The following is a 25,757-nucleotide window of genomic DNA, read 5'->3' on the forward strand; positions in this document are numbered from 1 at the left end:
ACTGGGTTCCTCCAGCTAAAGACAAGTTAAATTTAAGACTTTATTCATGCCTTTTGAATTTAAATTTAAGACCAAGTTGACAAAAAAACAAAATTGAAAGAAAAAACAAAAAGGCAATAAATAAAAAGGATGTAATCGCTCTATCCAAGCCCTCCACATGTCTGCTTGACCCTATTCCTTCTTCCCTGCTAAAACCATGCCTCTCTTCTCTGCTTCCCCTCATTTCTGCCATTATCCATTCTTCACTTTCCACCGATTCTGTCCCCTCTGCCCTTAAAACTGCTATGGTCATGCCCGTTCTGAAAAAGCCTGGTTTAGATCCCAACAACTTCAACAATCTCCGCCCTATCTCTAACCTACCATTGATATCTAAAATCCTCTCGGCTTGATTACTGTAATGCATTGCTTTCTGGTCTCCCGATGTCTAGCATCAAAAGTTTGCAGCTGGTTCAGAATGCAGCAGCTAGACTTTTGACTAAGACCAAAAAGTTTGAGCATATTACTCCTGTATTGGCCAACTTGCACTGGCTCCCAGTCCACTTAAGATGTAACTTTAAGGTTCTCTTATTAACATATAAATGTTTGCATGGACTTGCACCCTCTTATCTCTCTGATTTGATTTCCCCCTATCTTCCTGCAAGGAGTCTGCGCTCGGAAAATGCCGGTCTACTTGTGACTCCGAGAGCCAAGAAGTCTGCAGGCTCGAGAGCGTTCTCCATCCGGGCCCCGGTGCTATGGAATGCCCTGCCTCCGGAGATAAGATCTGCAACCTCAATGAAAGTTTTTAAATCAAGGCTTAAGACACACTTCTATTCCAAAGCTTATAGTTGATGCCCACCTCATATTCTGTATTGTCCTGTCTTTTTCCTGACTGCCTGCCTGGTGGTGATACGAAGGAGAAGGACGATTTGAGATGAGTCAGCGGACTAGCGTTTGACCCGATGCATGTGAACGCATGGACCAGCTGGCAGAAATGGGAAGCTGTGTCGTGGCCGTCATAGACTTTCTGGACTAGTTTACAGGCTGGGGGCGTCGCTGCTGTCATGCACTTTCCGGACAAATTTTCAACATGTTACCTAGTGTTTACGATGTTTGTGTACTGTAATGCTAAATGTAATTCACCCTGGTCATCCTGAAAGGGGGATACCACTTGTGAGGTCCCTTCTCAAGGTTTCTCTTTTTCCTCACGCTGAGGTTTTGAGTTGTTCCTTGCCCGCATGTTGGTTTAAGATCAGGTCATTGTGTCATTGTAATCCTGAGCAGTCCTTTGAGACATTTTTGTGATTAAGGGCTATATAAATAAATTTGACTTGACTTGAATTGACTTGAGTTAATTATTGAAATTGGGGTTAAAAAGCCTCTGTCAACCACAAAATAAATCCTTTGACTATAAAATCACAATGACCCAGCACTGGTGAGCCCTTTTCAAAACAGGTCCGCAGGCACCACATTGGAGACCCAAGATCAACCCTGAATAATATCCCCACCTTATAAGCAGTCTTTATCTTCTGCATTGAACAATGTGGATTTGAAACCCATTTGCTGAGAAGAGTAGGAATTAATTAGAGCAGGGATCACCAAAACCTTTGAAGCAGCGAGCTATTCATTTGTTACTGATAAAGTGCAAAAGAACTTCATTTGAATTTCTGTAATAACAAATATGATTTGACTTATGTTATAACTATGTTATTGCTATGTTAAAGTTACAGGGGACGGGGCTAGAAAAGGCTCTGTCAACCATAGATCCATTATCCTTGAAAAAAGCCATGGGACATTTATGTATACAATTGATAGGTTAATTCTAAGAAGAAATGTTTATTTAAAACATTAAGCATGCAGCTTTCAGTCAAAAAAAAGAAGATTTTGGACCTTACGAAAACTCCTTTAATGGAACTAATAATTAAGACCTTATTACAGTATATCCAGGCAGCATTCCAATGTACGTGTTCTTTCCTCGCCCCGGTGCAAATGTCCTCATTGTCCCAAGATGTCTCACGTGGCTTTGTCTGCTTCGGTCTGCTGCGTAACGTACTGCTGCAGCAGCGCCGCCAAGTGGCTTGGATGTCTCCGTAGCAAGGCGCTGGTTTGCGAGGCCAGCGCGCTGAGGCCGCTCACCAGCTCGCCCTGGACCACGGTGACCGACGGCAGTTTGGCGTAGTTTGTCAGGCCTTGCACGCTCAGAAGCGTGTTTTCTATGCAGGCGCCTGTAGAATCAGAATCGCCTTGTTATTATCGTGTTGCTACTCCTCCGGTTGGAAAAGTATATGGTACAAAATAATAACAAATAGGAAATATAAACAGGGTTCATACATCTTTTTCATGACCAAATTCAAGCACTTTTTGAGGACTTTCAAGGCCAATTTTTCAGTCACTCCAGTTTTATCAAAGGAGATATCCGGTGGGAATCATGTATTCTGCAGAGCCATAAATATGTCTGCAAAGGCGCCCGCTTTGAGACTGGGAGGTCGGTGGTTCGCGCCCCGGCCGAGTCATTCCTAAGACTTAAAAAGTGGTCGGCGGCGCCCTCTGTTGGCTGCGGCTGCATCGGCTCGCTACAACGGGTCAGGTGCAATCGACATTTCGTTCTGTGTACATTGTTACACAGAATGACAATACAAGGAAATTATTATTATTATTATTATTATTATTAATATGTGATTTTTAATTTTGTGTGTGCATTTATCAAGACATATGATTTTTAGATCATGAGTAAATCTGGAATATATTTGTTTTTTAGACAAATCTCTCCCCATATGGGTGGTGGGTACAAATGACAGTAATATGTTGCTTATATTTTCAGTTGCAGGAAGTTCTCCCCATTATTCTCCACTGGGAAACGCTTCCTTATTTCCATAATAAATGTCCATCACTGATACACAATCCTTGCAATAATACACAATTCATAGTGCCCGGTTTGGATTTAGCATGCACCTGCCTGTTTGGCGCGACCTGTAGGGGGCGATGATGCTTCATAAGACAAACAAATGCCCACTGCCATTAATTAATGGCAAAGCGAAACCACCAGAGAGCAATGTTAGCGTCATTTTTAAGCATGGCAACAAATTCAAACGTTTAAAAGTGTTTCACCCAAAATCACTGCTTGATCCTTGAAAACACAATATTACAGTTAAAACATTTTTAAGGATTTCAAGCACCTGTATGAAGCCCGTGTAATGTATTCACATGTAATATAATTAAAAAACTATAAACAACTGGGATATTGCACTTAAAACCAGAGTATTAAACATAGAATATGACAAAAGTTAAAAACAATGCGATTAAAAACATTTAAAAATGTTACAAATATTTGAACACTCTCTCAATGCATCATATGGTTAACAAATAATTGTTTTACACATTCAAACTCACAAGTTTCCGCTATTTTCAAATGATAAACATCAATACCTGTATGCAATAATTACAAAATCATAAATAAATCTGCAAATATGGCTTTTTGTATGCAGAAAATTCAGTATTTCAGAGAATTGGATGGCTTTGCATGAAATACTTAAACAAATATATCATTTTGATGAATGTGCTAAGTAAATGTACTAATTAAAATATATTTATATATAATGTATTTATTTATGCAATATGTTTTAATGTATTATAATTACCCAACCCAAAAATATAGCATTAGTGTAATAGCAAAGCACATTTACCTTCACTGCAAAAAAATCCTGTTGTCCCATGAATTTGCTTCATATTTTTTAACTTATTTTACACGATAAATTGAAAAGAATAATCCTTAAAAATGAACAAAAGATTATATAACTTTAATGATGAAAATTATATGATCATTTTGTTCTTAGTGGGGAAAAAAATCATATTTTACCATAATAATAAATAATACTTGGGCAAAATATGGAATATGGTGGATAATCCTGCTATTATAGCATTTTTTTTTTCAAATTTCAAAACCAAGTTTCCCCCCTATTTTTGAAGTAAAATAATATAAAAATACAATCTTTAAATGAGCAAAATAATCTGGTATGGTTGATGGAGGATATTTTTTCTTGTTTTAAGGACGATTATTATTATTTTTTTCTTTTTATCGGGATTATTTTTATAACCTGATGTTTGGATGAACAGTGGTAAAACCATGAAACGATTCATCAATCCTTCTACTGTAGGAAAATAATGTAATTTTTAACCAATATGAAAAAATAAGGAAACAAAATGAGCCAATAATATTGCTTAATTCGCCAGAAACAAAAGCCAAAAATACATAGCAAAACAATAAAAAATATGAAGAAAACAATCCAGGGTACATCAAGTAAAATGGGTTGAAAACCATTGTTCTAAGTCGATCATGGAAATAAATGGAAATTACCGATCACAATCATCTGCGGACTGGCCCGTAGCGTGAAAAGCATTTCCTTCACTTTGGGTTCTTTACAGACAATGAGCACAGTGGGCCCGATGAAGAGAGGAGCCATGTTGATGTAGATGCTCTCGTTGAGGAAAGAACGAACAACCTGCATCGAGAATAGAATTGCAGGTATATAAATCGAACCATTCGTAAATGAATATAATCCTTCCTGATTTTTCCCTGTTTACCTGGTTGGGGTAGAACTTGACCTTAATACCATGCTTGTGGAGCCTATTCTGGAGCATCACCATATCGTCTGAGTTGGAGCTGTTGTTCTGCGCCACGGCAATCATCTTGCAATCCCGGAAGAGGCCTTCCAAGTCTCGCTTCAGCAGCCCAAACAACAGGCTCCTCTGAACACATATGTTTTGTTTTATTTCTCAATTTCACCTTTTTGGATTGCATTGTATTGTAATGAAATGTGGTTCAATTCATTCCCTCGATGTCTCCAAAATATTGATTATACTGAAGTGTGACAAGATGTCAAACTGGTACCAACCTCCTCTTGGACTGCAGTGATTTTTGGCGGGTAAGCGCCAGGGGGAGGCCCTGGGTTGGGGGGAATGTACTTTGTCACAGCCATTAGCTTCTGCTTAACAAAGTGCATTGGTTTCCGGTGGCGGGTCACCGCTTTGGAGCCGTGCCGAATGTTCTGAGCCAAAGGAAGCCATCCTAAAAGAGATACACAATCATATTCAAGCCAAATAATGGTCTTTTATCCATTATATTTGCATTGTTTGAAAATGAGTGGCGGCATTGGAAGAAACAGGCACTCTTTGAGTAGAAGAAAAATATCACATGAATTAAAATGTCTTCTCCTAACAAACTGAATGTATACACTATAATCCTTCGTTTATTGTGGTCAAGGGTGTCCAGAACGCTGTCAAATGCGGAAACCCCGGAGAGTAATTCTCTTGTTTTTCATATGCGCTCTGCAACTCCCCAAAAGTTGACTGGGTAAAATGGATCACGAGTAAATAACGGGGGGAAACAGCCGCCATTCATGACACAGATTCATTCTCTCGCCACCTAATTTAGAAAATAGTCGACTGGAAATAATGGATCACAGCCCAAACAGAGCGGTTAATTTTGGGCGAGCAACAAGAGCAAGCTTAAGCTGTCCTAACCAAGTAAAAAATGGGCTCTGCTAGCCCCAGCTGTCAGCAACAGAAACAACTAGGGATAATGGACCACGGCCACAACCGTACATTCCATTTAAGGCAGACCGGAACGCCACGCCTCCCGACAAAAGTTTATTCTCCCGGTCTCCACTCGCAGAAATATGGGATTGGGGATCGTGGCCACATTAGCGCAGTTCACTTTTTGTGGAAGAGCAGCAAAAAAAAAAGCCACCAGGCCATACAAAAAGGCACTGAACTGGCACACGATTGCAGCAATATTTGATTGGGGATAATGGATTGCAGTATATGTACTAAGGCTGCGAAATAGAAGTGGGTTCTATTATGGCCTGGAGAGGGAGGGCGCCACCAGGTTGTACTTGCCTAAGACACAGAAAAACATGCCCCTACGACCCTAGTGGTTAAGGGATCCACCCACCTACCCAACATTATATGAGCTCAGGAGGGAATCTATCTATCTACCCTGGTCTTATCCCTCAAGAGGGGTGTCCGACAGCAAGACAAACACATACACAAAAACAAAGAAAAGGAAAAAGTAGCAAAAACCACCCAAAAAATTTGACCGTGGCCAACCCAAACAAGTTAGGCACCTCGGCACTCAAGTTGGTCATGAAATGGGACATAAGAAAGCGGCCATGTCACCCGGGTCAGGGTGACACAACACACTCTTCTGACAGCTTTCACATGTTTACCCCTGCCGCATCATAGCCCATCCCTTAGAAAACGTTCAAACATCCCACTATCCTTTGCAGCAAGAAGAGAATAACTTTAATTAAAAACAAAACATCAAAATGTGAATTAAAATAACGGGCTCCGTTTGTATTAGATAAATAGATAGATACTTTATTCATCCCCGAAGGGAAATTTACATTTCCAGTAGCATCCCTGAGCTGAGAACAATACAATAATAAAGCAAAAAGAATACAATATACAAATACCCAATGTGACGTGCAAATGCCCACTGTAGCGTGTTATACAGAATAACTAAATAGTGCTACACAGAATACATATTGCAATAAGATTCGGTAATATGCAATATAGGTGGTGTGGTTTACTGTGGGCTTTTACTCTGCCGGGTAGAGTTAAAGAGCCTCATGGCATGAGGAAGAAAAGATCTCTTCAGTCTGTCCGTAGTACAAGACAGTGACAGCAGTCTGTCGCTGAAACTGCTCTTCTGTCTGGAGATAATAATATTATTTTCCTACAATGAAGTCAGCCTAAAATAACGCATTCATTGACATTCATTTGAAACTCATATTTCAAATAGACGATAATAAAATATGACTGACGTCATTCCTGTGCGACGGTAGTGACGTTTTAACGAGGTGCTCTATCGTTTCAATAAATTCAAAACAAATTTGTATAGCATTTTTCGGACAACTTTTTGCAACTCAAAAATAACTAAAGGATGATATAGTACACTATTTAAATGAAATACATAGTACCTTTATAGGGCAGTTATATGTAAAAAAAACAACCTATTATTCTGTATGAGGCTGAACACGGACGCCCACTGTAACATGACGCGCTAACGTATTCATGCTTCGTGTGCAGAAGCTTTAAATATCCTAAGAAGAGATTTTAATAACTACGTAATTTTTTTAACAAATGAATTAGTATAACTTTAAAGGCTATTACCGCTTTACCTTTTTTATGGAATAATCTTCCACACAAGGTCGCCGCCATGTTCGGGTTGGCTTCCGGAAGTGACGTCATATGCTACATTCAAGTATAAGAGCAGTAGTGTTCGTTTAGTAGAATTGTTGTTTTTATTATTAGCAAGAGAAAAAACAAGTCATGCCCGATAAAACTGAAATATAAGGTAATCTTAAGTTTAATGTAACGAGGTTGTCCTTGATATAAATCACTTGAAAATAATTCAGGGGTCTTTAATCAGTCGGGCTAATATTATTGAACATTGAACGCACCATCAGTAATGGTTCCGCGTGTTCTTTCGATAATGGTTTGTTGTTTTCTAATGCCGCAGGGCATTTGTGGACCTATGGGTCAGGGAGATACTATCAATTATTGACAATTAAAGTTATGCATTAACACGAGTTACAAAACTTGCATAATGTATTTTTTTCACGTAACGCAAACCTGCCCTTACGTCACGATTTTTGCCCACCATGAGACGTATACTGTCATTGGGACCGATCGCTTTATTAATCGCTGCAGGTCGCGCTTCCATTTCGACTTCGTGCAATCGCTTCGTCCTTTCTCACTTTCCCTGCAGACAGCAAACGCCTAACACCTCCAACATGGACCTTAGCAACATGAGGAAGAAGTATAAAGGAAACGAGGAGGTGAGCAACACGAGATGTGGATTTCAATGCTTCGTGCATCGTAATTACCGGGATGTAAAATCATATCGTGGTCATTTTTTCATCATTTAAGGCTTAAATTTTAAGCCTTGCACGTGCAACCGTTCAATATCGAACAATCTGAAATGATCAGCCTGTTTCTGAAAGAAATAGAATAACAGAATAATTAACTCATTCAATGCCAGACGTTTGCATAAACAATTTTGTTGTGTTGCTATCAGGGATGTGATTTTTCCGCTAATTCGCGGAATTCCGCTTTTTTTATCTCCAAAAATAAAATTTTAAAATTTCCGGTGTTTTAATTGGTAAAAAAAAACGATTTCGTCTCGACAGCATGCCATTTGAGTGTTTCCGTAACTGAAATGAAACGTACTTGCGATTGGTTGAAGTCTCGTGTTGACCAATAAACGCGCTTGTTATAGGAGTGTGCCATTGTTCATTTCTCACACGTTTTTGCCGGGTGTTTAAAGAAAGATGTCCGTGATCGAACGCAAAGATGCTCCGCGAGCTAAAGAAATTGATAAGATTGTAAAAAACAAGTTTCGATGGGACTGGTTGGAGAAGGAATTATCTACGAATGTTGGAAAGAAGACTGTGACGAATTTGTTCAATGACTTTATTCGGAAGATCGATCGTGCCGGGAAAGCACTTTGCATTTGGTGTCATGATACCATCGACTATGGTGGGAGAGGTTTCAAAGCTCTTGAAAGTCACGCAAAGAGCAAAAAACACGTGAAAGAACTCCAGTCAAGAACGACAAATTATTCCATCGCTGGAAGTTTCGGTGCCCAAACGAAAACTCCAAAACTTTACGGCCTCCATCCCTTATTGACATCACAATCGGAAGCGGTAATAAAGAGACGTGATCCACCCCAACAACCTGTACCAGTTGCTGATAGAGTCGTGAATTTTGAGGTAGGTGGTAAACTTTTCAAATTTATTTGACAGTTTTCCCATTTTTTTCGAAAATATTATAACGTAATAAAAATGGCCATAAATATTTAACAATTACAATAATAGATTTTCATGTGTACATTACACCAACACTTTACTGTAGGGCCTATACTTATTGTACTTTTTACTGCCCTGGTCCTACCTGGTTTCCCCCCCCCCCCCCAGCTAGCAATCACCCCCCCCCCCCCGCTAATTTTCAGATAATTTCACTTTGGTCAAATCACATCCCTGTGCTATATAGGCATAAACATTTCAAAAGAAAGCTTGAACCCCTTATACTGAAATGAAATGAAATCATCTGCATTTATATAGCACTTTTCAAGTCAATGACTTCCCAAAGCGCTTTACAAAGTGCTCCACATTTCCCAATAGCGGCCTTGCAGCCATGTAAGGCGCTAACCTGCTTATTGGGGGTATTAGGGGTTCAGTGTCTTACCCAAGGACACTTCGACATGTAACACGGACGAGCCGGGATTCGAACTGGGATCCCTTGATCCAAGACGAGTGCTCTACCTCCTGTGTTACTGTGTTAAAAAAACAAGTCTGTTTCTAGCTTTTACCATAAATTACGAAACAGCAGTTGAACATTGCTCACTCCCTTGAAACACTTCAGAGAAATATCTTTTTTTGGTGAATTGATGCATTTCAATATCTCAACAATGAACTTTGCAAGAATGTTTCAGCCTCAGGTGTTCCGGTGACCTGATTACATCGTTTCGGTCACTCGGGGGCCGCCCAAACACTCTCGTTCGCTCGAGAGAAGAAACAAAGCAACATGAGGAAGTGGGGGCTCCTTAATGTGTGGATCTTATCAAAGCGATTCCTACGATCCATTGGCTATTTTTCATACTGAACTCATTCCTAGAGGCTTGATACTTACAGATCAGCAGTGTCAAAGCCTTTAGAATAGCTTTTTAAAATAAAACGGGGGAAAAAAAACATATTTTTACTTTGGGCAATTCTAGAACAATGCCATACATGCATTATGGCACTGAATGAGTTCACAAAACAACAAATGTCAGTCATTTGTATCCTGTCTGGCAGATGTTGAGAGCAAAGTAAATCCAGCAAACTCACGTGACTTCACATAAATTTCCAACTTGTTTCGTATTATAGCTCATACTTGCTTTTTTTTCACTCTAGTGTTTTGAGGAGAACCAACTCACTTCCTTGGACCCAATCAAGGAGTTTGGAAACTGGTTCGATGAAGCCACCAAGTGCCCGCAAGTTTATGAGGCCAACGCGATGTGTATCGCCACAGCGACCAAGTAAGCATGTTTACTTTGGTTATAAAACAAAATAATTATAAGAATTAAAAAATAACTAGCAAAAAGCTGCTCTGGATGTTCGATACCTCGTTCAATACTCACATTTGGGGTGTCATCAACACAGAAAAGACATTGAGGCAACATTATAAAGGACTCATCTCACCCTGGGCACCACCTCTTTGACCTACTGCCATTTCTTAGGCAAAACAGGTCCCTTAAAAAGTCTTGAAAGGCATTGAATTCATTATTCTCTAAATAAGGCCTTAATAGGCTATTAAATGTCTTAAATCCAATTTTCAGAAGTCTTAAAAATATGAATACATTAATAAGATTTAGTGGGTAGCGCAGTGGTTAGCGGCACAGTTCTGAGGTCATGGGATCAGACCTTCCTGTGTGGAATTTGCATGGTCTCCCCGTGCTTGCGTGGGTTTCCTCCGAGCACTTTCCCACATTCCAAAAACTTGCATTTCAGGTTAATTGGCCGGTCTGAATTGTCCTTAAGTGTGAATGAGCGAGTGAGTTGTTTGTCTCTGTGATTGGCTGGCAACCAGTTGAGGGTCTCCCCTACCCACTGCCCGAAGACGGCTGGTATGGGCTCCAGCACCCCCGCGACCCTACTGAGGATAAGCAGTGCAGATAATGGATGGATAATAAGATTGTGTAGCATTTATCCATTGTGGTTTTTTTTTTTTTTAATAATTCACCAATTAAATCGCTTGACAACATGGCGTGACCACAATAACGGGACTATCAAAACGGTGATGTGGTTTCAGTCGGGCCTTTCAGAGCAGACTCATGTTTTGGGTCCACTCACAATCCAAATAGCCATTTTGGATCAGGAAAGTGGACATTTAATGAGAAATTGCTGTCCAATGAACGTTTTCCTATGTGTATGAGGCACGATGTATTGTATGCAAGAAATAGTTGTGTTGTTTTTTGTCAAATTGGTCTTTAATTTTATTTCAAAAGGCATTAAAAAGTCTTAAAAAGTTTTGAATATAACCAGCCTTAAGCTGTAGGTTGAAAGAAGAAAAGAATTGCAGACTCAGTGACAGTTTCTTCCCCAGGGCCATCACCACCCTAAACAAGCAGTCAAGACTGAAACATACCATACCTGCCAATAGTACCGCTTTACGTAATAAACGACCGCTTTTCGACCCTTAAAAACGAGTTCCGTATAGAAAAAAAATCGACCGCTTTTTCAAATTCAAACCAAAGAAAATAATATTCACCGGTGAAGATTGTTTTAGTTCTCGGCTGCTTTATTTTGAAACGAGATTAAAGTCTCTGTGCGTGGGTGAACCGCTCAAACGATCGTAATCGATTTCCGTTTGGTAAAAGTTTGCCACTTCCCTTTTTTTTTTTCAATATTCTGTATTTTTAATGTCAAAAAGCTGGCAATTACGATATACCAATCGTAAAACGAGTAGTAATCATTTAAAGACATATTTACTACATTTCTGGAGAAGTATTCAGAGAGAAATCGAATTAATTATTGGGTGGTAGTTGCGGTTGGACCCAGTGACTTATGTATTAGGAATTATGCCAGGAAAATTATTGACTGGTCAATACAACTAGGTATGTCATAATCAAGAGACAAATGAAAGAAAATGTACATTATGGGGAAAAAAAAACCGCAAGACTTTAATTGAAAGAGGATCGGTCTGAGAAAAGATGGAAGCCTATTTATGACACAACTTCGACTTGATGTCTAAACGCCTCACCTTTTAATTTGATTTCTTTTACTATCATTTTTTGCCGTTGTTTCCTTAGTTTGTCATGGGAATGTCAATTGTATATTCATATATATATATATATATATATATATATATATATATATATATATATATATATATATATATATATATATATATATATTTGTGTTGTTGTTTGGTGTGTGATTCAACTCTGTGGAATTGTGTGTGAGAAATAAAAAGCTGGATAAGTCAAGTCAAGTTATGTTTATTTGTGACGCCCTTCATCACAAGGAGTCTCAAAGGGCTGTACAGACTACTATGACTCCATACCCTGATCTAAAACCTACACGAGGGCAAGGAAAAACTCAAAAACCTCAACATGAGGAAATGAAGAAACCTTGAGAAGGGACCGCACGTGAGTTCATCCCCCTTCCAGGATGACCAGGCTGCAACGATAACAAATAATACACATATATTGTCAACGTGAAATATAGGTCATCCATAAGAGGTAAAACAAAAATAAACAGTTTTCAATACAATAAAATAACAATCAGCAGTTAAACAATACAAAGTGAGTTTAATAAATTAAAGCTAACTCTAATGGTCTGTTGTAGAGATGGGAATTCCGACTCTTTAGAGAACTGTTTTTGATGGCTCTTTAGGTTTTTTTTGTTGTTTAATTTGTATATTAAAATTAAGTATGTATTTTTATGAATGATTTAAAAAGGGGGAAGATAAAGAAAATAACACATTCATTTTAACACTTATAAATACAAAAAATTGGCTTTTGGATTCACAATTGCACCGGCATTTTGTGAGCGGAGGCTTCGTGGAGGAACATAGGGGAAGACCAAATTGGAGGGAAAAGAGGGGGCAAGTCCAGACAAATACTTGTATGTTAGTAAGAGAATCTTAAAGTCACATCTTAAGCGGACTGGAAGCCAATGCAAATTAGTTAATCGATGAGTAATATGCTCAAACTACTTTCTTTTGATGCTAGACTTCAGGAGACCATAAAGCAATACACAGGGTTGGGTAGGGTTACTTTAACTGGATTACTTTCAATTACTTTTGGATGACTCCAATACCAAATATGCTAATAAAAGACAAAAGAAACTAAATATGAATAAAATGACTAAATTTTGTGCAGGCTTGGGGAGTAACGGAATACATGGAACGGCAAAAATGATGTTGGCAAGCTGTTTGGATTTTTTTTCATTTTCTGTCGCATTTTATGTTAGTTTTGCCGGAGATCAAAGAGATCAAAGCCAGGAGAGAAAGCTTACCACGTGTTGTGAGTCATAATTTTATTCATATTTAGCTTCTTTTGTCTTTTATTAGCATATTTGGTATTGGAGTAATCCAAAAGTAATCCAGTTAAAGTAACCCTACCCAACCATGGCAATACATTACAGTAATCAAGCCCAGAAGTAATAAACGCATGAATTATAATTCCCGCATCCGATTGAGACAGCATCGGGCAAATCTTCGCAATATTACGGCGATGGAAGAAAGCTGGTCTAGTCATATTTTTCACCTGTAACTGAAACAACAGATTAGGATCAAATCTAACACCTAGTTTTCGGACCGTGTCACTACGGGTGGTATTACATTGTTCGAGGTTCAGGGCAGCTGGATCAACAGTCCACATTTCGGTTTTTCCGCGGTTAAGGCGCAAGAATTTAATTTTAAAGTGTGCGAGATCTAAAAAAAAAACGCAACCACAGTTTCCTTTACCTCTCTTGGTTTATTTTAAACAGCGTGATCGCGCATACACCATTTTCTGGAGCTTGTAATCAACGACAAATGCCTCGAATTAGCAGTAAAGTACTTTAAACGATAGTATCAAACAAAATGGACGCCTTTGCAAATATTTGTGCAGATGGTTTGTCTACAGAGGGTATGTTAGCCCAATAGTTCTTGAACCAGTGCGACCTGAAAGACCGTAGACAGCCTCACACGTTAAATTCCTCGGCACAAACATACGCTAACGCAAGCTAGCGCAAACTCTCATAAAAGATAAATGGGCCCTACGGCTACAATGTGGTTTCGAAGTAATACCTCAATTAGTTTCACACGAGCGCTACACGAAAAGTAATAAGTACACACGCCTATAACAGGAGTGGATCAAAGGGACAGTGTGTCTTATTTAGTGTCTCAGAGTAAAATGGAATGAATAAATGAAGCTCATGAAAGAACTGTTTCATGTGGACAATGGATCGAACAATGGATGGAAATTTTAGACCTGGAAACCTCTCACATTCAGAAGTGTTTTAAATCAGTCATCCATGCCTCTATCTATCTATCTATCTATCTATCTATCTATCTATCTATCTATCTATCTATCTATCTATCTATCTATCTATCTATCTATCTATCTATCTATCTATCTATCTATCTATCTATCTATCTATCTATCTATCTATCTATCTATCTATCTATCTATCTATCTATCTATCTATCTATCTATCTATCTATCTATCTATCTATCTATCTATCTATCTATCTATCTATCTATCTATCTATCTATCTATCTATCTATCTATCTATCTATCTATCTATCTATCTATCTATCTATCTATCTATCTATCTATCTATCTATCTATCTATCTATCTATCTATCTATCTATCTATCTATCTATCTATCTATCTATCTATCTATCTATCTATCTATCTATCTATCTATCTATCTATCTATCTATCTATCTATCTATCTATCTATCTATCTATCTATCTATCTATCTATCTATCTATCTATCTAGATATCTATCTAGATATCTATCTATCTATCTATCTATCTATCTATCTAGATATCTATCTATCTATCTATCTATCTATCTATCTAGATATCTATCTAGATATCTATCTAGATATCTATCTATCTATCTATCTAGATATCTATCTATCTATCTATCTATCTAGATATCTATCTATCTATCTATCTAGATATCTATCTATCTATCTATCTAGATATCTATCTATCTATCTAGATATCTATCTAGACATCTATCTAGACATCTATCTAGACATCTATCTAGACATCTATCTATCTATCTATCTAGACATCTATCTATCTATCTATCTAGACATCTATCTATCTAGACATCTATCTATCTTATCTCATCTCATTAGCTGTACCGCTTATCATTATTAGGGTCGCAGGGGGGGGGCTGGAGCCTATCTCCGGGCAGGGGACACCCTGAACTGGTTGCCAGCCAATTGCAGATTATATATACAGTGAAGAAAATAAGTATTTGAACACCCTGCTATTTCTCCCACTTAGAAATCATGGGGGGTCTGAAATTTCTAATCGTCGTTGCATGTCCACTGTGAAAGAGATAAACTAAAAAGAAAAATTCAGAAACTACAATGCATGATTTTTTTAACAATTAATTTGAGTGTTATAGCTGCAAATAAGTATTTGAACACCTATGAAAATGAATGTTAATATTTGGTACTGTAGCCTATTACAGAGGTCAAACATTTCCTGTAGTTTTTCACCAGGTTTGCACACACTGCAAGAGGGATTTTGGCCCACTCCTCCACACAGATCATCTCTAGATCGGTCAGGTTTCTGGGCTGTCGCTGATAAGATTTTTGATTGGGTTCAGGTTTTGAGACTGGTTGGGCCTTGCTAGAACCTCGATATGCTTCTACGGAGCCACTCCTTGGTTTTCCTGGCTGTGTGGTTCGGGTCGTTGTCGCGTTGGCCTAGCCACGTCCCATCTTCAGTGCTCTGACTGAGGGAAGGAAGTTATGTCTTTACAGTTCCTGATGTAGAAAAATGCTGTCCCGTGTGAAGAAAAACACCCCAAAGCATGATGCTACCACCCCCATGATTCACATTAGGGACGGTGTTCTTTGGATTGCACTCTTCATTCTTCTTCCTCCAACCACTCTTAGTGGAAACATGACCAAAAAGGTTTATTTTGGTCTCATAAGACCACAAAACTTCTCCAATGACTCTTCTGTATCATCCAAATGGTCATATGCAAACTTAAGACGGGTCTTGACATGTGCTGGTTTAAGCAGGGGAACCTTTCGTGCCATGCATGATTTCAAAACTAGACGTTTTCGTGTACTACCTACAGTAACCTTGGAAACAGTGGTCCCAGCTCTTTTCAGGTCATTGACCAACTCGTCTTGTGTGGTTCTGGCTGTTATTTCTCAATGTTCAGAGCAGTTTTTGAGAACAAATCACGGCATTTAGATGGAACAATGATTAAAATTTGAATTTTTTTAAAGGTTGAGGCGCAAGAAGTTAAGTGACGTCCATTTTTTTTTAGCTCAGCCTCCAAATTTCCACAATTTAATGGAGTGGATTCCTCCATGAGAAGATACAGTTCAGTGTCATCTACATAGCAATGGAGACTGATACTATCCTTGTTATTACCCCGTGTTCAAATACTACACACTGCGCCTTCAACTAAGTATTTCTTCTCGATTCCTTGTGTCCGATAGAGACGGACGCCCGTCGGCCCGCATGGTCCTGCTCAAAGGTTACAGCGACAAGGGATTCCTGTTCTTCACCAACTACGAGAGCCGCAAAGCAACTGAGCTGGTGGGTACTCTGTAGAGGTGAGAACTTGGGACCGGGTGTAAAATGTCAATCATTCAGTCGGGACGGTCGGGCTTCTCTCTTGCCATTTTATATATTTTTTAAATTTTTAAACAAATTCCCCTTCATGTTGGATCTAAGCAGCATGCCCTTACTTTTACTCAAGTAATTATTTGATAAAGAAAATGCTTACCAAACTTTAACTCAGAATCACTGAATCCAAATAAATTTGAACACGAGGGCAACAGCATGCCTTTATCCACTTCGAACACTTTCTCAAATGAGTTTTTAGCGGAGAAGGGACGAACTTCAGTTCATAACCTGTGACAGAACGAACCCGTTCCGGAATTGTTTTAGGCGTGTCCAGGTTTCTATTTCATGGTTTTATACCAAATTTTTGTGGAAGAGAGGAGCTACACGTCATGCTGTGAGGCTAATAGGGTGCTGTGCTATAACCGACCCAACAGCAAACATAGACTTCAATTTAATAAAAATAAAACACTGTAGAACTGTTAGGGAATAAATTAAAATGTACCGTTTACCAAACTGTTCAAATTAGTTATCTGACGCCATTAACCAAACACAACCTACATTCACCTAACAATGCCTGCTCGTTTCTTGTTGGAAAAGATAGACAAGAGACCGGCATTTCCACACGGGGGCAGATTTCATATTTTAAACAATTTAACTAAGTGAACTCCATCGAATAGGGCCGAATTAGTGTTGCTCGAGTCTGTCAAGCCTCCTCTCTCGATCTTCTGCCTTCTCTTCTTCCGCCCACGTTTTTCTGCAAGCTGGTGTGCCGGCTCCTCCCATGGGCGTGCTAGGAAAGCCCCCACGTGGGCTCCACCACCTCGCCTCGATGTCTGGAAAAACTCAAAACAGCAGAGCGTTTATCAAAGCAATGCCTGCCGTCCTTCATCAGAGTCCTGTTATCAACAAAACTAGACAAAACATTCCGCATTCGGATCAGCGCGACCTGTCATTGAACTTAAGCTTACTCGGTGAAAATCTTCATTGCACTCAATAAATGTAACTTGTATCCAATCTTATAAAATATTTTATAGTCAAATGTATAAAATCCTTTAGAACAAACAACTTTGTTCCAGTTCCCATTAATCGTCTTTACAATGAGTTAAACGTAAGGGCAACTCATGCCTTTATCCACTTCGAACACTTCCCTGAGTTTTTGGCTGAGGAGACGGGACGAACCTCAGTTCCTAACCACTTCTGATACAAAACACCCTACTCACAAATGTTACAAAGTTACTCCCAGGATAAGATCAATTCGTAAGTAGAGGTTCTACTGTACTGTCAGTGTTCTCGTTTGCCTGTGTCCCTGCGTCCTAGACGCATCATTTTTGCTGGGGACGCATAGTCTCAAATCAATGTGCGTCCCCGGGACGCAACCGTTTTGACACAAAATTGTCATTATTACCCGATTGCTTTTTTTTACAAAGATTTACCGCAATCCACACTTTCCGTCAGGCAGATCCGCCATTGTTGTTTTGGTCTCGCGGTTCGAGTTTTCGTCTGCTCGCCGATCTAGGCAAACGAGATCTCGTTGCTTCGATATGACGTCATTGTTGTGGTGCTTGTTGTCGAGGGAAGGTGAAAATCAACACAAAATTGGTCATTTCTTCAGTGTCAGTAATAAGTCGAAACATGATGAAGAAAGTGATAACAACGGCAATAATTCCGTCATGAAAAAACAGCGGAGAAATTCTTCGGAAGATCGCGGAGGCAAGGAAAACACGTGTGTTGAAGCAAACGATTCGACGAAAGAAAATAAAAGAATACTAGCAAGAAAAAGACTTTTCTGCCAAAATGGACTCAATTATATTCCTGGTGACGCTATGAGGAGGATGATAATGGATTGGACCTTCAGAAGGCATTACAACTGTGGCGGGACAGCAAACCGCGAAGAATATATGAACTGCAAAATCTGAAGTGATAACTTGCTTTGTATTACCAATTAACTGTGATGATTAAAACTGAATGAAAATATAGATGAATATAATTATTTCAGCGATATTATTTTGTATAATGTACAATATTGTTGTGAACTGAAAAATCTTGAAGTGATAACTGATTTGTATTACCAATAAACTGTGATGATTAAAACTGAATGAATATATAGATTTATATTATATATTTGTCGCCGATTTACAATTTCAACCCCTATTACACAAAATTTTGGGGACCCATAGATCTCTGTTGGGACCAATGTTCCCTGTAATTTTCCTTACGGGTCTGAGCGTTCACACAAAGTCAGTGAGCAACGCTTGAAACAACAGTGAGCAACAGCAATCCCAAGTGTGGCAACTGAGTCATTATCAAACATGTCCAAAACTTGACATCAAGTGACATTTTGCTGAGTTTCCGGCAATGCAAAAAAATTGTTTCACTTTTGAATGAATTGACTCATGTACGATTGCAAAGGTTGTCATTTGTTTTTAACAATTCTTTCACAAGATTTCCATTTTGTTTTTTTCCTGATATATTTTGTCGCATAATATTAACATTTTTGGGGGCTTATTGAGTCGGTTGTAAGATACAGACCTGTACCTAATCACATTTTTTAGTGGAAGTACAATGTTGGCAACAAGATTCACTTGATATATATGGAAATTATTTGAACTTTTTCTTCTTTTTTTTCGTGTTTTTTTCTCCTTTTTTTTAAATTCCTTCAAAAAAAATCTCATTGTGTTTATTTTTTCCGAGCTGTTACGTTTTTCTTTTTGTTCCCTATTTACTTTTTTCCTACATTTCTTTCTTTTCTTTTTTTCTGTTTTTTTCCAAATTTTTCCTTCTTTTTTCTCTTCCTTTTGTTTTTTTTCTCAGCTTTTCACTACTCATTTTGGTATTTTTTTCTTTTTTGTTCTATTCCCCCCTTCCTTTAAGTTATTTTGTGCATAACTTTACATAATATTTAGCCATATAGGGATGAAAGAAGCGAAAATAACCCGAAGAGCCGTTTAGGACCCGAAAGAGCCGGTTCCTTTTAGTGAGCCGAGCCAAAGAAGCCGGTTCCCCGACAAACTCTACTAACTTTACTCAACTTTGTTCTACTTCGACTCGACTTCAAAATACCACATTTAGGACACAACGTCAGGGGAACCCGTGTATTTTTACCTTCATGCACTGTAACTTTGACTTAAGTCGCTTCTTAATTAGTAATTTTGAGCCCTGATTTTTGTGAGCTGGCTAGATTTTCTTGTGCGCTGAGAATGTGCGAGCAGTGCGCAATTGCCCGGGACCCATCACTTTTCAGAGGTAAAATGAACACTGTACCGTGATAGAAAGATGGACGCCCTCGCGTTCTGATTGGCCGAGAACAATCGCCTTAGGATCCATGAGTTGCCCCTAACTATAAATTCCATTTGCAGGAGAGCAACCCTCGCGCCAGCCTGGTTTTCTACTGGGAGCCATTGAACAGACAAGTGAGGACGAACACCATGCGCCTATTTGTTCACGATCTGGAGCGGTTTTCCTTTGTCCCGGTAGATCCGTATCGAAGGCGAGGTGGAGAAGGTCCCCCACCAGACCTCCTGCGAGTACTTCCACTCCCGGCCAAAAAGCAGCCAAATCGGGGCGGTGGTGAGCCGGCAGAGTACGCCGGTTCCCAACAGAGATGTAAGGAGTCGAAGGCTTGAAACGGGGGTGCGAAAGGGGCGGTGTGCGGCCCCGATCGGGCTCGCCGAGGGCGCGGGTAAAATTCGAGGCGAATGGTTTTGAAATGTCCACGATAGGACAAGCTGGATTACTTTCTCTCTTTCTTTTTTGAGCTGTTTCTTTTCTCCCTTTCTATCTCTCTCCCTTCCGCTCCTTTCTTTCTCTCTCATTTTTTCTCTTTCTCTCGCTCACCTTCTCTTTGTTTATGTTTCTCTGTCTCATTTTCTAACTTCCTCTCTCTTTTCCCTCTTTTTCTTCACTCTTTCATTTTCTCTTTCCTTCGATCTTTTACTCGCTTCCTTCCACTCACTCTCTTTTGAGGTCTCTGTATCTCTTTATTATTTCTCAATTTCCCTCTCTTTGTCTCTTTCCCTTACTGTCTTTCTTTCTCTATTTTCTCTTTCTCTCTGACTTCCTTTGTTCTTTCTGTTTGTTGTTATGTTTGTCCTTTCTTCCTTCCTTTCTCTCCTTCCTTATTTTTTTTCTTTATTTTATCTCTTGTTCTTTCTTTCGTTCTTTCTTTTCTTCCTTCCTTTCTTTCCTTCCTCTATTTTACTATCTTTCTTTCCTTCTTTTTTCTTTTTGTTCTTTCTTTATTCTTTCTTTTTCTTTCGTTCTTCCCTTTCCTCCTTACTTTTTTTTTCTTTCATTTTTTAATTTTTTCTCTTATCACTCATTTTTATTCCTTCCTTTCCTTTTTTATTTTCTTTTTTCTTTTGTTTTTTCTTTTTTCTTTTCTTCCTACATTTTTTTGTTCTTTCTTTGTTCACTCTTTTTTCCTTCCTTTCTTTTATTTTATTCTTTAGTTTTTTCCTTTCTTCCTTCCTTCCTTCCTTCATCCCATCCTTACTTCCTCTTTTTCTTTCTCTCTTGTTTTCCTTTCTTTCTTTTGTTCTGTCTTTCGTTCTTTCTTTTCTTCCTTCCTTCCCTCCTTTCTTTCCTTCTTTCCTATATTTTTTCTTTCTTTCTTTTTCTTTTTTCTTTTTTTCTTCCATTCTTTCTTTCATTATTTTCTATTGTTCTTCCCTTTTTGCCTTCCTTTTTTTCTTTCAGTTTTTTAATTCTTTTTTCGTTTTTTTATAGTCAGGAAGAGAGGGTGTGACTTCACAACTTGAGGGGCGGTCTTAGTCATTGCTACAGGGATTCCGTTCACTTCCTGAAGGGGACGGTCCCCTCGGGTTTCTATTGTTAGTATTTGTTAGCTTAGCATTAATAAAGTAATAGTAGGAAAAATCCAGCTTCTTGTAAAGTCTGCTAACCCGAACCCAAGAAAGATGAAAAAAAAAAATCTAGTTCGAGCTCATCTAAGAAATGCATGTACGAGTACGTGCATCATGGATACGCTGTCTAAGGCTGCAATCATGGTTTTCAGCCAGAAGATGGAGGCGGAGAGTAACAAAGTTCCACATTCAGTACATCTTCTATACTTTGTCTTCACAGTTCCTGATGGAGAAAAATGCAGAGCTTGAGGAGAAGTACAAAGACACAGAAGTACCCATGCCAGACTATTGGTGCGTGATTTCACAAATAATTCCAAAAATGTCATTATTCCGTCTCCATCCTACACAAAAAAAACTATTTTCTAAACCAGGGGTTTCAAACAATGCTAGACAATGCTGATGGAAGCGCAAGAGAAAAACGAGCTGTAGGTTGAAATATGTCCACTTGATGTTGTCAAAGCCAGGTGCCTCTCACACATGCTGTACTTTTATTTATTTCTCCTTCTCTCTCTCTCTCTCTCTCTCTCTCTCTCTCTCTCTCTCTCTTCTTCCGTGTTTCTCTCACTCTCTGTCTCTGGTCTCTTTGTTCCTCTTTGTCTATTTCTCTCTCTCTGTCTTTTTACCTTCTTTTTCCTCTCTTCGTTTTTTCCTCTTCGCTCTTTTCTCTCTTTCTTGCTTGATTTCCCCTACTCTATTTCTCTCCTTTTCTCTCCTTCTCTCTTGATTTTCCCTTCTCTATTTCTCTCCTCTTTTCTCTCCTCTTTTTCCTATTTCTCTTTTTATCTCTGTTGTTTCTCATGTTCTCTCTGTCTTTTTTTCTCTCTTTCTCCATTTCTCTCTTTAATTCTCCCACTCTCTCTCAATCTTTCTCTTATTTCTTTCTCTCTTTTTTTCCTTTCTCTCTAATCTAGTAGTCCGGCCCCCGAGAGAATATTTGTTCTATCGTGTGGCCCCAGAGTTCAAATGAGTTTGACACCCCTGCTATAGAGCGTTTGTGGAAATTGGTTATAAGTATTTACACTGTGGAGGAATTTTGGCCCATTCTTCTTTGCAATATTGCCCATTCTTCTTTGCAATAATATTTGACATCTGCCCTATAATAGGAATTTTTTTTAAGCATGAACTCCCCGTCTAAGATCACACCACAGCATCTGAATCCAATTTAAATCCGGACTTTGACTTAGCCACTCCAGAACCTTCATTTTGTTTTTGTATTTTGAGCCAGTCAATAGTGGACTTGTTTTGTTTCGGATTGTTGCCCTGGTGCATGATCCAAGAGCGCTTGAGTTTGAAGGCACTGATGACCGGACGTTCTCCTCCAAGATCTTCTGGTAAACACCAGAATTCATGATTCTGTCAACCACAGAAAGCTGTCCTGGTCCTGGTCCTGAGGCAGCAAAGCAGCCCCACTGCCACCACCATGCTTTACTGTTGGCATCATGTTCTTTTTGTGAAATGCTGGTCCATTTTCACGCCAACATGGGTTTGCGAAGTGCAATTTTTCACTCGTCAGTCTATAGAATGTTTCTCCAAAAGTAGTGAGGATAATCAAGATGCTTTTTGGCGAACGTGTAAAGATGCTTTGTGCTTTTTTGTGACAATAGTGTTTTTTGACTGGGAACTTGGATGCCATTTTTGACCAGTGCCTTTCTTATAGTGGAGTCATGAACCCTGACCTTAACTCGGGCTGTTTTGATGCCTCAGGACAAGAGTTGCTCATTTTAGAAGACCCTCCTGTTGGAATTTAAATATCAAAATGTAGCGTTTACCAAATTGTTCAAATGAGTTATCTGACTCCATTCACCAAACACAACCTACGTTCACCCAACAATTTATGCGCGCTTGTTTCTTGAGGGAAAAGATTATCAGGAAGCCGACATTTTCACACGGGGGCAGATTTAATTCAATTTAACTAAGTGTACTCCACCGAAAACGGCCAAATTAGTGACGTTGGAGTCTCTGGGAAGCCTTTTTCTCAAGTCCTTTAGCTTTCTCCTATTGGCCATCTTCTCCCCGCATAATGGCGTGCCGACTCCTCCCATGGGCGCGCCAAGGAAGCCAGACATGGGGACTTGAGACTTAGTGACTTGGACTCGAGTCGACTCGAGTCGCTGTTTTTATGACTTGTGACTTGACTTGGACTTGGCAATCTAAGACTCGGGACTTGACTTGTGACTTGACTTGCCCAAGAAAAAAATACTTGGGACTTACTTGGGACTTGAAGGTGAAGACTTGAGACTTACTTGAGACTTGCACATGTGTGACTTGGTCCCATGTCTGAAGGAAGCCCCCTGGGCTTCACCATCTCGTAGAAGAGTCCCGATGTCTGGGGTACTCAAAACAACACCGAGCGTTTCTACGTCATCTGGGTCCTTCTGCGTCACCAGCGTCTGGGTGTGCTGATTATCTTATCAGCCGTACGTCCCATTCCCGCCGTTCCTGTAAACAACATTTTTCACCAGGGGGCCCTGACCTCGCACCACAGCCCAGTCAGTGAATATATTTAGCATTAAATGTAATGAAACCAAATGATCTGCATTTCTATAGCGCTTTTCAAATCAATGACTTCCCAAAGCGCTTTACAATGTGCTTCACATTTCCCAATAGCGGCCTTGTATTGCAGCCATGTAAGACGCTAACCTGCTTATTGGGGGTATTAGGGGTTCAGTGTCTTACCCAAGGACACTTCGACATGTAACACGGACAAGCCGGGATTCGAACTGGGATCCCTTGATCCCAAGACGAGCGCTCTACCTCCTGAGCTACTGCAGTAATGTATTCAATTGTATAAAATCCTTTATAGTCCTTCACTCCAAAATGGCAGATTTGAAACGATTTTGCAAAGACGAGTGGGCCAAAAGCATTGTGAATGACTAATCAATTAATTAAATTACCAATTAACTGTTGATTTCTGTTATCACTTCTGAAGGTGATTTTTTTTTTGCGTCCTAAAAAATGGAATCTACATTTCAAAACAGCATTTTGTATTTCTCATTGGATGTCAAAATTGGTTTGATGATCTGAAACCTTTTGTGAGTGATAAATATGCAAAAAATACAGAAATAAGGAAGGGGGAAAATAGTTTTTCGTGGCGCTGTGTACTGAAGACCTATTTTCTCATATTGCGACTCCAAAAAGCATACCAACATACAAATCTTCTCCCGCTCCATTCAAACTCGTACTGCTACTCCCGCTGTGAATATGCATCCTCTGCTGATGGCATAGGCCGTAAAGCGGTCTATAGCCACTTATTGTTCTTTTGCCCACCAGGGGGGGCTACCTGGTGAAGCCCCATATGATCGAGTTCTGGCAAGGTCAAACCACGAGGTTGCACGACCGCATCGCCTTCACCAAGATGAGCCCCGAAGCCGAGCTTGGAGACCATCAGCGTCGCGGCGAGGGAGGCTGGGCTTACCAGCGCCTCTCGCCGTGACGAGCGGAACCGTCTCGGCCGATTTTCATCATTAGCGCCTTCATAACACTTGAGCATTTCATTTTCTGTATTTTAGAACAACATTTTCTATTTTTGGTTGAAATATTGAGTCGTACGTTAAATATATAAAAATAAAAACATAATTGGGGTTTTCCCTGAATTAAATATTAAAATGTATCGCTTACCAAATTGTTCGAATTCGTTATCTGACTCCATTAACCCAACACAACCTACATTCACCTAACAATGCACGCTCCTTTCTTGATGGAAAGGATGACCAAGAGACCGGCATTTCCACACGGGGGCAGATTTAATTTCTTCACCAATTTAACTAAGTGAACGCCATCGAATTAGCCGAATTAATGTCGCTCGAGTCTCTGTCAAGCCTCCTCTCTCGATCTTCTTCCGCTTTCTTTTCCCGGCCCACCTTTTTCCGCAAGCTGGTGTGCCGGCTCCCCCCATGTGCGTGCCAGGGAAGGCCCCACGTGGGCTCCACCTCTAATGTCTGGACCAACCAAAACAACTTCTCCAAACGATGCCTGCCGTCCTGCGTCAGAGTCCTGTTTTCAACAGAACCAAACAAAACATTCCGCATTCAGATCAGCGTGACCTGTCATTGAACTTAAACCTACTCTGTGAAAATCTTCATTGCACTCAATAAATGTAACTTGAAGTTAATCGTATAAAATCCTTTATAGTAAAATGTATAAAATCCTCCATCCCTTAAATTTACTAGAATTGTATTTAGTAAAACTCCGAAAAGTGGAAAGGAATTTGAAAATTGAGCGGAAAATTTCCCTACAAAAGGTCCATTTGGAAATTTAGGAGGTAACATAATTGATGTCTGCCCTGCGATTGGCTGGCAACCGGTTGAGGGTGTCCCCTGCCCACTGCCCGAAGATAGCTGGGATGGGCTCCAGCACCCCCGCGACCCTACTGAGGATAAGCGGTGCAGCTAATGAGATGAGATAATTGCATACCTGTCAAACTGCGAGAACCTACGAACGGCTCAATTTTTCCTTACTTACTGAGAAAAAAATCATATGTGTGTCATTTACTTAACAAAATCCTCTTATTATTCTTTATAACGTTTTTCTTGCCACTCTTCTATAAAGGG

The 25,757-nt window shown here is 39.5% G+C and overlaps 2 protein-coding genes across 4 annotated transcripts; one reads left to right on the forward strand and one right to left on the reverse strand.

Moving 5' to 3' along the window:
* Positions 1-1,791: 1,791 nt before the first annotated feature.
* On the reverse strand, positions 1,792-7,307 carry mrpl10 (mitochondrial ribosomal protein L10). Its single transcript, XM_088323969.1, has 5 exons — positions 7,158-7,307; positions 4,872-5,044; positions 4,561-4,725; positions 4,334-4,478; positions 1,792-2,204 (listed from the first exon to the last, which is right to left on the reverse strand). Exons 1-5 carry the CDS (start codon positions 7,225-7,227, stop codon positions 1,993-1,995), a joined length of 765 nt encoding a protein of 254 aa, XP_088180095.1. The 5' UTR covers positions 7,228-7,307; the 3' UTR covers positions 1,792-1,992.
* pnpo (pyridoxamine 5'-phosphate oxidase) lies at positions 7,010-24,789 on the forward strand. 3 transcript variants are annotated; one of them, XM_088323968.1, is made up of 8 exons: positions 7,010-7,333; positions 7,748-7,817; positions 9,933-10,057; positions 16,216-16,315; positions 19,702-19,755; positions 19,820-19,948; positions 21,428-21,498; positions 24,478-24,789. In XM_088323968.1, the coding sequence occupies exons 2-8, from the start codon at positions 7,773-7,775 to the stop codon at positions 24,638-24,640; spliced, it is 687 nt and encodes a 228-aa protein (XP_088180094.1). In that variant the 5' UTR covers positions 7,010-7,333; positions 7,748-7,772; the 3' UTR covers positions 24,641-24,789. The 3 variants fall into 3 exon arrangements, with proteins under 3 accessions (XP_088180094.1, XP_088180093.1, XP_088180092.1); XM_088323967.1 differs by having other exon boundaries at positions 7,019-7,333; positions 7,690-7,817; XM_088323966.1 differs by lacking the exon at positions 7,010-7,333 and having other exon boundaries at positions 7,355-7,817.
* Positions 24,790-25,757: the final 968 nt, after the last annotated feature.

Source organism: Urocampus carinirostris, chromosome 19 (assembly GCF_059441175.1).
Source record: "Urocampus carinirostris isolate Australia breed hairy pipefish chromosome 19, RoL_Ucar_1.0, whole genome shotgun sequence".
Classification (NCBI taxonomy): Eukaryota; Metazoa; Chordata; class Actinopteri; order Syngnathiformes; family Syngnathidae; genus Urocampus; species Urocampus carinirostris.